General features: G+C 36.5%; 1 protein-coding gene across 3 annotated transcripts in view; it reads right to left on the bottom strand.

The window, feature by feature from the left end:
* Positions 1-679: 679 nt before the first annotated feature.
* Positions 680-13,263, bottom strand: part of LOC131154242 (uncharacterized) — a 38,629-nt gene continuing 26,045 nt past the window's right edge. For all 3 annotated transcript variants that reach the window (XM_058106892.1, XM_058106891.1, XM_058106890.1), the window contains 2 exons: positions 2,136-2,227; positions 680-1,056 (listed from right to left, as the gene is read on the bottom strand). In XM_058106892.1, coding sequence (XP_057962875.1) covers positions 933-1,056; positions 2,136-2,227 — 216 coding nt within the window. In that variant the 3' untranslated portion in view covers positions 680-932. The remainder of the gene's footprint in view (positions 1,057-2,135; positions 2,228-13,263) is intronic.

Here is a 13,263-nt window from a genome sequence, read left to right as displayed (position 1 = left end):
AGAAAAGTTATTCAATTATCTTTATGGTTAAGAGAATCCATGACCATCATGAATTTTTCAATTTTTCATTTCTTGGAACTTAAGAATCCCAATGTTATATAATGTACGTCACAAACAATTCTTATCTCATCATACATGTTCTACTTTAAATCTACATTGTCTAAAGACCCAAACCATTGCTGCATGCATTTATTAATAAAGATCGTGCAAAAGAAAGGCTATTTAAAGAATCGACATCATAAAAAAATGCAATCAAACCTGCTAATGTCATTTATAGAAAAAACAATTTCCAATAATCATTTTTCTTTACATATACAAGAAAAGACCAATAAATGTGCAAGTATTTAATAAAACACCAAAAATATGAAGAAATAAATATTTTTACATACTAACAGCATTGCAGCTCTAGAAAAATAAATAAATTAAATTTGAGGCACCGGCACACATTAATCATAAGGTAGGGTAGCGAATCCCATCACAAATCATCACTCGTCTTCCCTTCTATTTTAGTTCATGTTTGATGATTAAAAAAAAAAATTAATACAAACCAATCAATTCCTTTTGTTAACAGCATTTGATATAAAAATAAATAAATTCGTTTCCTTCTTATTTTTATTTTCTCAAACAAATCCACCCATCAATCCAAACCAAGCCCAGATGACACAACAGGTAAAATGGAAAAAGCAAGCACCAATACCCAAATTCCCCTAAAAAACTGTGACAAATGTTTTCATTTTACAACTCCATTGCCAGTGCATTTCATTGCAGTCTGTGAAGCGTTGAACAAGAGAAAACTAATTATCTCAAAGAAAAATAAAATCAAAAATTGAAAAAGGTCTGCACTAGAAAAACCTTTAAAGCAGTCAAAGACTCTCTCCAATATTTTACAGGGGAAATAAAGATCCGTTTAACATACAATTTAAGAGTACAACTCACTCAGCTTCAAGTTCAGCACCAAACTCCTCCAATCGTGCTGCATCAGCTTCATAATCCCGGATCAGAGCATGGTTGACAGTACCATCATCCTCACTGGCATGTATCTGCCGGCCACCGAACCTAAGTGAAACAAACACCCAGAATTATGACCATATAATCATGATTAAAACCAAAGTACTACAACTCTGTGGTCGCCAAAGGAGTCCGTATTGCAGCCTTGGCAAAATAGTTATATGAAGCAGCAGTGAGGGAGCAAGCAGCAGGCATCACCCCAGTACATCATTAGGTCTTTCGACTAAATCTATAACCCCAATAAGCAAAGGGAAGAGGTTGTTTAAACCACATCTCTCAAGAGGCGCACTATTTAGAAAACAATTTATTATTAGAACCAACTGCCTCAATGATGGCTAACTTTCGATGCTCTCAAATTTGTTTTTTGGACAACTTTACAGACAAGTCCTTTGCCTCGTTAACATGTCTATATGGTTAAATCTATAGTTCCTTCCCTCTATCCCAAGATTCTCTTCATTGAGACATCAGTAGCTCGCTTTAGCCACCATGTCAATCTAGGAGACCCTACTACCCTCATGGCCACCAAAGGAACTCCATTGAACATATCCAAACTCCTCACAACTACCCAAAGCCATCAACTGATCATCAATTTATGCCCTATCAGCGGCTTGCTCATATCTCAGAATCAAATTATAGCCTAAATCTACCCATCCACCTACTGCATCTAGCCCAGCAGTCCTTTTTTCATCCCTCTGGCATGAGGGCTGTCTGCCACTGCTGCTACTCCAACTTGAGAAAAAATGCAAGAGGCACTTAAGCCAATAGAACAGATCTCATGCAGTAATCAATTTTGAAGGGCACTTGGGCAAACTCTTTTGAGTAGCTGAAAAGCATGTTGCTTGTTGCAGCTGCAACAAGTAACTCCTAGGCAGTTGTTTGCTGAAAATTTTGAGGTTTTCTATGCATAATTTCCTAAAAATTGTTCATTAATGAGTACTTCCAGGGAAGTAGTGCAAGTTCATTTAGATGCTTGACAAAATTGGCAGGAATTCAATTACAGTGAGCAATCCAAATCTAATACAATGTAGGTAAGAATTGTCAAGCAAATACAGATCTTGTACAGACAGCAAAATCAAAAATCAAAAATCAAAAATCAAAAATAAAAAATCTAGGGTTAGAATACTTGCCATCGCCCATTCATCAACTCTATGCACTTCTGAGCATCCTTCCTATCCTTGAATTTAACCAAGACAACACCTTGAGGGTGATTCTCACAAACCTGCATGCAGAAAAAACTAGTCTAAGACACAAATCAAAGTCATAAATTATGCAAGTTTTCATTACAAATGACAAAGCATATAGCTAAAGAGGAAACTGTGATGGAATCAAATAAGCGAGCACAAATGGAGGATTCTTTAGAAATAATTTATAACGGTATTAAAATTTGAAGGAAATAGAGAGGAAATAACAAACATTCCATGCAACAAAAAACAGGAGAACAGGATGAACAGGGAACACAACTGCATAATGACCTAAAGCATCCAATGATTGACAACCATCAATTAAATTGGAATGGTGAGAGAAATAGTGGCGAGATTCAAAAAGAAAGTGAATGAAGAGAATTAATATGATTTAAAAATTTATGAAATCTTAGAAAACTTGTTGTGACTTGACCCTAAATTAATTTAAAGATTAATAAATAAAAAACTCCCGGAGCAGGTCTATCAACATACTAAAGAGTGAAGGAGTCCATCATGAGCCAATGAAAATTAACATTTCAAAGCTTGATGCATGTACACTAGAAGAAAGGAAAGATTAGTTAACCCCTAATTAAAGAGGATCAAACACTAGACCAACAAAGGTCATGCAGCCTATGTTAAGACAAAGCATAAGACAAAATCAATTACCCCAGGCATGTGGATCTATTAATAAAACCAGATTATTACTCGCACCAACAATGATAAGCTAAAAGAAAATCAATAAACAATCTGCATATGATTTTTGTAGGAGTTGAGAAAAAAAAAACACACACACACACACTACATAGTTTCAAGAAAGTAAATTATGTGGATTTTGGGACACAAGATACTAGTGCAGTATATAAACTGAGGCCTTTCTGTTTGGTAAGAAATACTCCCACTATAGGCACCCAAGGGAGTGCAACCAAACTATAAAGACAGAAATTACAAAGAAATGTTACCAACAAAACTCATGGCAGCCTTGAAATTAACAAATTAGGGCCTAGAAACTAAAAAAACCAAAGTTTTAAGTGATATAGTTTTCAATATTAACCACATTTGATTCACAGCATGTCTATTCCAAGAAATAGATTACTTACGATAGGTTAGTTACAATTAGTTATACAAAAAAAATTATGTTGACACCACAAAGCAAATAACAATGTGAAACCTTTTGAGTTCATAACAAGGTATAGACAAGGAATAACTATTCCTATATTTCACCATGTGAATTTCTATTCTTTTGTCAATAATTAAGGAACATACATGGATTCTAAAAAATTTCACTATATTCCATCTTATGCCAAGGAATAGCTATTCTACCAACCAAACAAGAAAGATGTTTCAATTCCTCAGCTCTTCGATTTCTTCCCCTCAAAATCATTCAGAATATGGTCCATGGACTCAGTTACCCAAATATCCTCTCCCTTTCATTATCTGTCTTAAATCTTAATACATTCGAAGCACACAGTATCCCAAAACAGAACAGGCTAGAACCCAGAAAATTCCCACCATGGACAAATCACAATACCAATAATTTCAAGGCCCATCATAGCTAAAAAGATGGTGCACTATCTCAGCTTCCTTTTCATGAAGAAAACATCTCATTCTCCTCTTCTAGTCTTATGCATGTTATCAAGAATCAAAATCCCTTCCCATGACACTTCAAGCAATGAAAACAAATGGTGTGGCGTTCCAAAGAAAAGCATTCCTCTCCTCTCAGTTAATCAACCGCCATGAAGAAAGACTTGAAATCAAGACTCAAGTTTTTCCATTTCAAATCTCCTCTCCCAGCATTGTTGGGAGTTTCCAGCTGGCTGCAAAGCACTTATAAAAGCTTTCCAACCAACGTTCTCAAGAAGGGGTCCTCCCACGCCACACCTTCTTCCAAAATGTGTGCAGGAACTCAACAGGACATCCCTAGTCCCTACCTCTTGTCAAAAGAACAGCTCACAGATTGATTTTTTAAGGAGAATCTCCACACCAGCTGTCATGAAAAAAAGAATAGCATCCCCATTGCCTGTTCAAAGCTAATCTTCTCAACGAAAGCATCCTTGCTTTCCCAGACTCACCAAATAGGAACCTCTTACTTCCTCAGTGATCCACCCATTATCATTAGGGCTGCAAACAAGCCAAGCTACTCGAGTTACTCGGAGCTCAGCTCAATGAATGGCTCGCTCAAACTCATTTTTTTAGTTGAACAAGCTGAACTCAAACTTCAATGTCAAGCTGGAGCTTGAATTTCAAACTTGATAACTAAACAAGCCGAGCTCGAGTTGAGTCATACTTCGCTTATTAAGCTTCAGAGCTGGCTTATATACTGGCTCGCTACTAGCTTGTGAACTAACTCGATATTAGGCTTGTGAACTAACTTGATATCATTACATATTTGATTTTAAAATTTGAAATATATTTTCCCAAAAACTATCTTTACTAATTATCAATTATCTCTAACTCGTTTACTGGCTGCGCTCGTTTATCAATTTGAAATGAGCTTCACCAAAAACTATCTTTATTAATTACCAATTATCTCTAACGTTTTAAAATGCAATGGGCATCGTTAAACTAAAACTTTGGATGTGGCCTTCAGATTGGCTTGCTTTGGTATTTAACAAAGGCAGGAGGAAGGCTTAAATTTCATTCCCACGAGTAAAAGTTCTAAAAGCCGGTTTTGAAATGAACCAAACTGGTAAACCGGTAAACCGAATTGAAGAAAACCAGTTTTGATTCGGTAACGGTTCTTCATTTTCGAAAACAGATTGGTTTTGGTTTGGCACGGTTTATGATATTGGGAAAAACCAAACCAAACTGAACCGAATGCACCCCTAGCATCAACGCAAGAAAGTACAAATAATGCTCTTCACAAAATCCACCCTCTCAAGAAATTCAGCAAACACTTTAAAAACATCATTCTTCACTAAACCCAAATTCTCTTTGAATAAAAGCCATGGTATAACCATTGACCCAGTGCCTTGTACTCATCAAAATCCTTGAGAGCAGCCGCAACTGCCTCTTCTTCAAAAGGTCTTCCAAGCCAATTAGCCATCCCATCCTTTTATTTCCTTTGGAAAAAGGAGAGAGAGAAAGTCTTCCAGCAATGATTTTTGACCATCGACTCCATGTAAAATTTTTTAAAAAAAAAACTAATAAATAGCACTCATCTCACCTTCTCAATACATCCTCCCACTACTGCCATCTTTGTTATAGAAGTTGCATTTATTGTGAATATGTGCCACTGGAAGAATTTCTGGGTCTTTGCCTCCCCTTCCATTAGCCATAGCACCCTCAAATATTGTCTCCAAGAGATCTCCATCCCACTTGTGTTGAACAGAACTCTTTTTGCATAAATCTTTCTTTCCCTTTGATGATGAGATATTCCATTCATAACTCCCTGTAAAATCAACTAGTAATCTCTCTTTCCTCCCCTTTCATCTCCGAAGAGATCTTGGTTCCATTTCTTCAACTCCATTTCTAGTCACTTTAGTTTAGTACTCACCAGTCACCACAAAATTAGCATACCCCCTGCGCTGTACCATTGTTTCACCAACTCCATAAACCTTTTGTCTTGAGCTGCATAATTTCAAACCTGGGAACCTGCTGTGCCTCTTTGTCACACTGACCAAGGAAGTAGTTTCCGCACTGCTCCTCTCAGTCCATGGAAATTGACCAGGTCAAAGGAAAATCTCCATCCCAGGTGCAAGTGGCAGTATCTTTTTTTTTTTTTTTTCTTCTTTTTTGGATAGAAAAGAAACTTCATTGAAAATAGGGAGGAGACAGACAAAAAAATAACAAAACAAAGAAAAGGAAATCAACATGAACTTAAATAAAGCAGCCCAGTCTCAGTTGATAACCTGAAAACAGATGCCTTAAAACAGCCTGTGTTATAAGCCCAAAGAGAAGCCAATTTCCACACCATGTCTCAAAGAAGTCCCACTGTAGTCTCTTTCCAGGAAACATTCTAGCATTCCTTTCCAGCCAAATTCCCCATAACACTGCACAACAAGCACACCTCCGCGGCCTCATAAGATCCTTAACTTTCTCAAAACCAGTAAAAGAAATCATCAAAGGCTCTACCACCGACCTTGGACAAACCCATACTTCACTAATAACTCCAAAAGTGTATTCCACAAGTCCCATGCAAATGAACAGTGTATAAACAAATGAGACACGTCCTTAGAGCTATTCCAAGACATAGGGCATATAGGGAGACAAAGTTTAAGAAAGCTTCATACTCTGCAGCATGTTATTAGTGTTAAATATGTCAAGTGCCACTAGCCAAACAAAAGCCTTTATTTTAGAAGGAACTTTAGCCTCCATATACCTGATAGAGAGGGAAAACCACAATGATTACATGAATAATCCCCCATTGAATCCAAAAACCAAGCTCTGCCATCACTCCAACTGGAGATATGGAGGCCCTCCAGCACAATGAGCAAACAAGACAAATCTACCCCTCTTATTTAAATCCCTGCTAAAATAAAAGCCCCAAGAAAGATATCCCTCTCAAGAACAAGTATGAGCATCATTGTGATGAGAATAAAGACAATATAATCGAGCAAAGGAACAGGATTCACCCCAAACAAACATACTCTCAGTACCTAAAAAGGTAGTCATTTCCTCTCATAGAGGTTGGCCCAGCAAAGCATTCAAAGTAACAAAATCCAGAAAATCCCATATATATATATTGTTCCCTTGTCTCCAATTTTTTATATCCCCAACACCCCCCCCCCCCCCCGGGTTTTTCTTTCCTCTTCTTTCTACTAAATTGACAAAACATCTCAAATCCAAGCCATCAATCAAACTCATCCTGAAGACACACTACACCAACCACCCATTTCTCAAAAAAATATTAACTAAAGCCCTTATCCTTAAGTTGTTGATCCCCCTGGCATTCCAGGAAATAATTCTCCTCAACACATTGCAACAAAAGGCCTTCCCTCTCCCCCATCCCTCCAAGCCCTCACTCCTTCTCGAACTTTGTCATAGGTAATTGAAACTCCAATTTCGTTTCTTTTCTGCTCCTGCTTTTGTTCTCTTTTCAAGCTTGATTTTCTTCCTAAAAATCTGAAAGACCCATCTTCAAAGCCTCCAAACACGACCCCAAAACCCTGCCCACCATCTCCACCTATCTCGGAACTCAATTAGAAACTTGATCCTCATAAGTCATACCTAACAATTTTCACCCCTAAATATCAATGACAGGATCCACAACTGGAATCACTACCATTGATTCACAGTTAACACTTTGATGGCACCCATTCCCAATCTCTCTTTGTCCCAGCCTACAACTCCCTAGGGATGATCACAAAGCAGAAAACATCAGCAAAAGATCTCCTAGACTCTAGCTGGCTGAAGTCCAATCAAACAAACCCATCTTCCATTTATTCTCTCCCTTAAGTCATTGCTCCTTCTAAATCCCATCACTTCTTTCTTCCAAATAACAAAGTCTCACCTTGCAGTTGCAGTTTTCCAAACTGCTTCCCCTATTGTCTTCCTCTTTTTACCCTTTTCCAGACAGTGATAAGCTTGGGCCAGCTTCCTTCTTACCATCATCATTTGGGCCTGCTTCTTTTGAAGAGCCCACTACTTCTCAGAAGTCTTCCCCAAAAACTGTAACAGATCAAAGTCTTGGGTTTAAAAGCATATCTTCTTATTACTTTAGAAAAGCCAGCTTATGAAACTTGAGAGCGAATCACCTTTTTCTCCTTTGCTTTAAGGCCCATCTCCACCATTTACCAGAATCCTTAAAGCCCAAAAAGAAATCTGGGTTTCACATATGGAACTAGACAGTATAAATTTGAGAAGGTCCACCCAGTTTGGCGGCGTAGATACCATTCCATGGTTCTTCATTCAGAATGGTCGGGAAGCTATAATTGTTTATGTTGGAAATAGATTCTGATGACTAACAAAACAAGTACGCTGTGCTATAATGTTTCATGTGTAATGAGAAGCAATGTAAGAAGCTTCATGAAAAGCAACACAAGAATACTGATGAGAAGCAATTTAAGAACATTCATGAGAAGCAATAAAACAAGCTTCATGAGAAGAAATGTAACAAGACACATGCAAAGCAGCGTAAGAAGCTAGCTTCATAAGAAGTCTTATTTATGAAAGATACAGCTGTTTTTTGAATGATATGATCTGAATGAAACTCTCTTGTCTTTGCTTGGATAAATGATCATACTTAATCACAATTATTTCAGGGATTAAATTTTATGTGATTTAAGTATTGCTGATCATGTTATATTTAGATTTGAATACAGCTCAATTGATAAGTTTGATTACTGATTTAGCTCTTGGAACTAAGACCTTCTTGGAAATTCAGTGTTCTTGAAGACAAACTGTTTAGACGGTTCTTTCTCCAAGTATTTTGGTCTTTGAGCATAATTAAGCACAGCTGCAAGCCCAAACAAGAATATGCTTCATCTATAAATTCCAGGATGTGTCTGCACGAAGTATTATCAAAATACACACTTTTGGGATTAGACTCTACAAAATCGCAGACCACAACAACTTCACTTCTTATTGAGTTTCTAATTTTTTGAGCTTATTGAAAAATCATCTCAATAGATTGACTGATTGAGACCATCATAAGCCTCTCTAGCTTCGTTGATTCTGTCCAGGAATATTTCTAAGCAACAAGCTAGAAAAGAACCTGAGGATCAAAGAAAGCCTCTCTAGCTTTGCTGATTCTACCCTTTGTATTTGTAAACGGGTAGTTTACCCAAGGAGATAACGGGTAGGTAGGTTGCCCTGAGTGTAGGTTGCATTGTATTTCCCAGTTTAGCCAGAAGACAGAGAGAGAGAGAAATATGTATAATACAGGTTGTCCCAACTGAGTGATTCAAACTTGGTGAAAAATCTCAACAAAGTTTGCTTGAGAAGTGGATATAGGTCACGATTAACCAAATCACTACAAAAATTGTTTGTGCCTCTCCATTAATTTTGGATTGTTTATCTTTATCTCTTATGGCGTGATTAATTATTCTCTGATTATATAATTTCATCTGTTGAAAATTTTGAAAGTATTAAGTATTTTGAGAACACCCAATTCACCCCCCACCCCCTCTTGGATACCATTATTGTATCAACAAAGTATGTAGTCACATAAAAGAAAATATATGAACTGCATTATTAGAACCTATCATCAGCAAAAATATTACCAAAACTGCAACTTGAGCATTTTAAGTGATAAATATTTGGAACTGCTACATTTTAATACAAGAAGTTAATGAGAATAAAAATAGAAAAAAAATTAAACAATAAGACTAGCATGATGGAGTCTTGTGTGCTGCTTGGTGATAAATTTTAGAAAGCAAGCACACACAAGCTCATTTTATTGGTGGCCAAAAAAAAAGAAAAAAGTAATTTTTCAAAAGGGATCCTAGAAGGTATACCCAAAAAACCAAAATAAAATGACTCAAAGGAGTCAAAATATACTTCAGTAGTCCAAAAAAGTGCTAAATTAAGAAATTTCACTAAAAGAAATCTACCCAACTTACCACATAATTTTTCTACGAAGGAAAAAAACAAGGGTTCGTGAGACGATGTGTGCATACATAAAGTAGCTGAGAGAGAATGGAGAGAGATGATAAATAAATGCATATCAATGTCAATAAAAAAATAACAATGGAAAGAGAAGACAACCTAATAAATGGAACACCAATGACTGTTTTATTAGGAATTATGTGCACTACCATCCTCGAGGACCTCTCATAAATAAATGCGTATCAATGTCAATTAAAAATAACAATGGAAAGCGTACAGCTTAGTTTGGCCACCTTGTGGCTTTTTAGGAGGACCTTTTGAAACAAAATTTTGGCTTTGGGTGCAGTAAAAAAGTTATAAAATGCTCAAAATAATTTAAAATGACTAAATGGATATGTATTTTTAGGAAATATAATTAATAAATTAATAATTTTGTAATTTTTGGAAAAAAAAAAAAAAACTAAGGACAATAATAGAATAGAATAACTTGTAGGAAAAAAGCTAGCTTTCACCTTTTAAAAGTTTCAAATCCATAGCTTTTAAAAGCTCCCCAAAAAAAATCAAATGCTAGCTTTTTAAAAGCTGAAAAAGCTGATTACTAAACACATTATGCTTTTACTTTTGAAAAGGAAAAGTTGAGAGGGACTGCCCGGGAGGGGGGGGAGGGTGGGGGGGGGAACTAACCCAAACACAACCTAATATATGGAACTTCAAAGACTGTTTTTAATAGGAATGTGAAACATGCACTGCTATCCTCAAGGATTTCTCTTCTTAATCTTTTCCATCCTTCCTCACTTGGAAGCCAGTGATCACAAGTCCAGAAGAATTCTTTAGAAGAAAACAACATGAAGCAGAGTCTTTGAGATAATGCATCCATTAATTTAAGCGTAAAAAACCCTCAGATATGTGGAAGCAACACTGCACCCTGTGTTCTTAAAATTACCAAGAGGACCCCCTGGTTTATAAAGTAAATGACTAACCACCACAAGCCCTCATCCAGGTCACCCAGGGTCATTAGTTAACCATCAAGTTTATGGTCTTATTCTGATTAGGAAGTCTTTTTGCCTTCTATTAACATTTAACAATAAATTTAAATTATTTTACTTGAAATATTGCATTTATAATTTATTTTGTACATGAACACATAAATTTGTGTGCAGACACGTGCATATGCAAACAAAAATAAGTGCTGCATATCTCTATGTTAGACCTAAGTATCAGGCAATTTCAATTGGATTAGGCCAGGTTAAATGTCATTCAGACCAGGTCAAAATATGCTGCCAAAGGATGCAAGTTATATTTTAAATTTATAAAATGTAAAAATTATGTAAAATTTTATCTATGCATATTTCATTTAGTAATATTTTCTCTTTAGAATAGCTGGCCCAGATTGGGGCTAATGGGTCCAAAGCTTACTGATTTTCAAGCTCATACGGAGTCTAGTCTACATGCAATACATGTGCACATATTGGCATATGCTGATATGCATGTGTGAATATAATAAAAATGTTACAATTATATACACATTTATAGTGTACATTCTGCCATGACTTGAATGTCTCTTAACTCAAGCCCAACCCAGCTTGCCTCATACTTGAGTTCAATAATAAACAAGCCAGACCCAACCCACCAGGCAGTTAAGACTAATACTGACATGAAAAAACATACTATATTTACACATGCACACATATACACACAATATAACACATGCATACACTCATATGCCTACAAACAACTCATGTTCATGCAACAAATGAAGTATAAAATATAATATTTCAAGTGAAGTGTTGGCCTAACAAGGCTTAATCTCATTTTGATAATGACAAACTAAATAATCTAATTGTGCTTTCAAGTGTATTTACAGGCATTATATCTTACAAGCACATTGGATCATACTTAAGTTTAAAAGCCATGAAGAAAACAAGCAAAATGAAGAATGGCAAGAGCTTGGATGAAGATCAAGCTTCAAGACATGAAAACTTAGATTTTATTTCATGTGTAATGTAATATAAGTCTTAAGTAAGTACTTCTCAAATTTATATAGGATTATGAAGCTCTTAGGATTAATGATTGGACTTAGAGACCTGTTTTAAAAAAAAAAAAAAAAAACTTGGAAAATATTTTTTCAAAGTCCAAATATCTTTTCAAAAGAATTCAAGTGAGTTTTGAAATCAAAAATAAAAAGAACACCGAATTTCAGGGTGTTCGGGCGACCGAGGCTCATGCTCAGTCGACCAAATGCATGAATCTGAACAACTTGGTCTGGCTTTAGTGAGTTCGGACAACCGACCTTATGGTTCAGTCGACCGAATGGGTACTGTTATTGTTAAAGCCTAGACAGTGTTGGTTCGGGCAACCAAACTTAAAGTTCAATCAGCCGAAAGGCTACTGCCTGTTTCGAAATTTAGGATTTTAATTAGTTCGGGCAACCGAAGTCCCAATTCAATCGACCGAAGTGCACGATATATCTTTGCGAACAACACAATTTCTTTCTGTTTTCGAAAGATATTGTCTCCAAAACTTGGGCAAACGGTAAGATTTCAAACTTAGCTATATAAGGCTAACCCTAATCATGTTAGGGCAACCCAATAGCTTGAAAACTCATTGATTTCATTCTTGAAACGCTGCAGTGCGCTGTTCTTCTTTTCTGAACTGATTTTCTGATTTTTGAACTTCAAGTTCATAGTTTTTCAATCCAGAAACCTAGCAATCTCTTGAGCTTCATAGCATACTATTTTTGAGAGTATCTTAGTGATTTTAACTTGTACAAATCTGATCTTTGTGAGAGTTTCATTATTGTATGAAAATCTGCTGCTGATTTACTTGTAAAAGAACGATTCGGGTGTGAATCGGTGACAAGCAAGAGGGTGTTCTTGCTTGAAAAGTGCTCCACCTACTGAAAGGAGAGAGGTGTTCCAGCTATTAAACGGAGAGAGGTGCTCCACCTACTAAACGGAAAGAGTCAGTAAAATCCTCACAGCGAGTTGCTTGAGGCAAGGACGTAGGCACGTTGCCAAACCTTGTAAAAAATCTCGGTGTCATTCTTTCCCTTATCTCTTTACTTTCTTGCACTTATATATTGATATTTATCTGCTGTGAGACAGTTATTTTGATTTGGGAATGATATGAATGTTTGATTTGATTTGTAGTTGTCTTGAATGATTTAAATACCTATTGTGATCAACCTATGCAGTAGCTACAAATTCAAACCTGACAGCCAATGTAAAATTTGTCAGATCACTATGATATGAATCCTTATTAAATATATGCTGGGGCATCCCCTACGAGCAACGCGTTGCACTTGTACCACCCGGGTGTAGCGAAAAGTGGGCGAGAGTGGGCTAGGTCATCGCCTTGAAGCGACGCACCATGTTGGCACTCAGGTACGGTGTCAAATAAGCGAGGGTTCCTGTATCATTCTAGACGTGGCCAGGTAAAGATGTTAGTTCAAGAAACTAGGATTAGATTAGAAACTTGGAATATAGGGGCACTTACATGTAAAAGCATCGAAATTGTGGGTACAATGATCAGAAGAATAATTAATATAATTTGCCTTAAAGAAACTAAGTGGGTGGGGGAGAAAGCTATA

The sequence above is a fragment of the Malania oleifera genome, chromosome 4 (assembly GCF_029873635.1).
Source record: "Malania oleifera isolate guangnan ecotype guangnan chromosome 4, ASM2987363v1, whole genome shotgun sequence".
Taxonomy (NCBI): domain Eukaryota; kingdom Viridiplantae; phylum Streptophyta; class Magnoliopsida; order Santalales; family Ximeniaceae; genus Malania; species Malania oleifera.
Note: the sequence above shows the minus strand (reverse complement) of the source record. Positions and strands in the feature narration are given on the sequence as shown.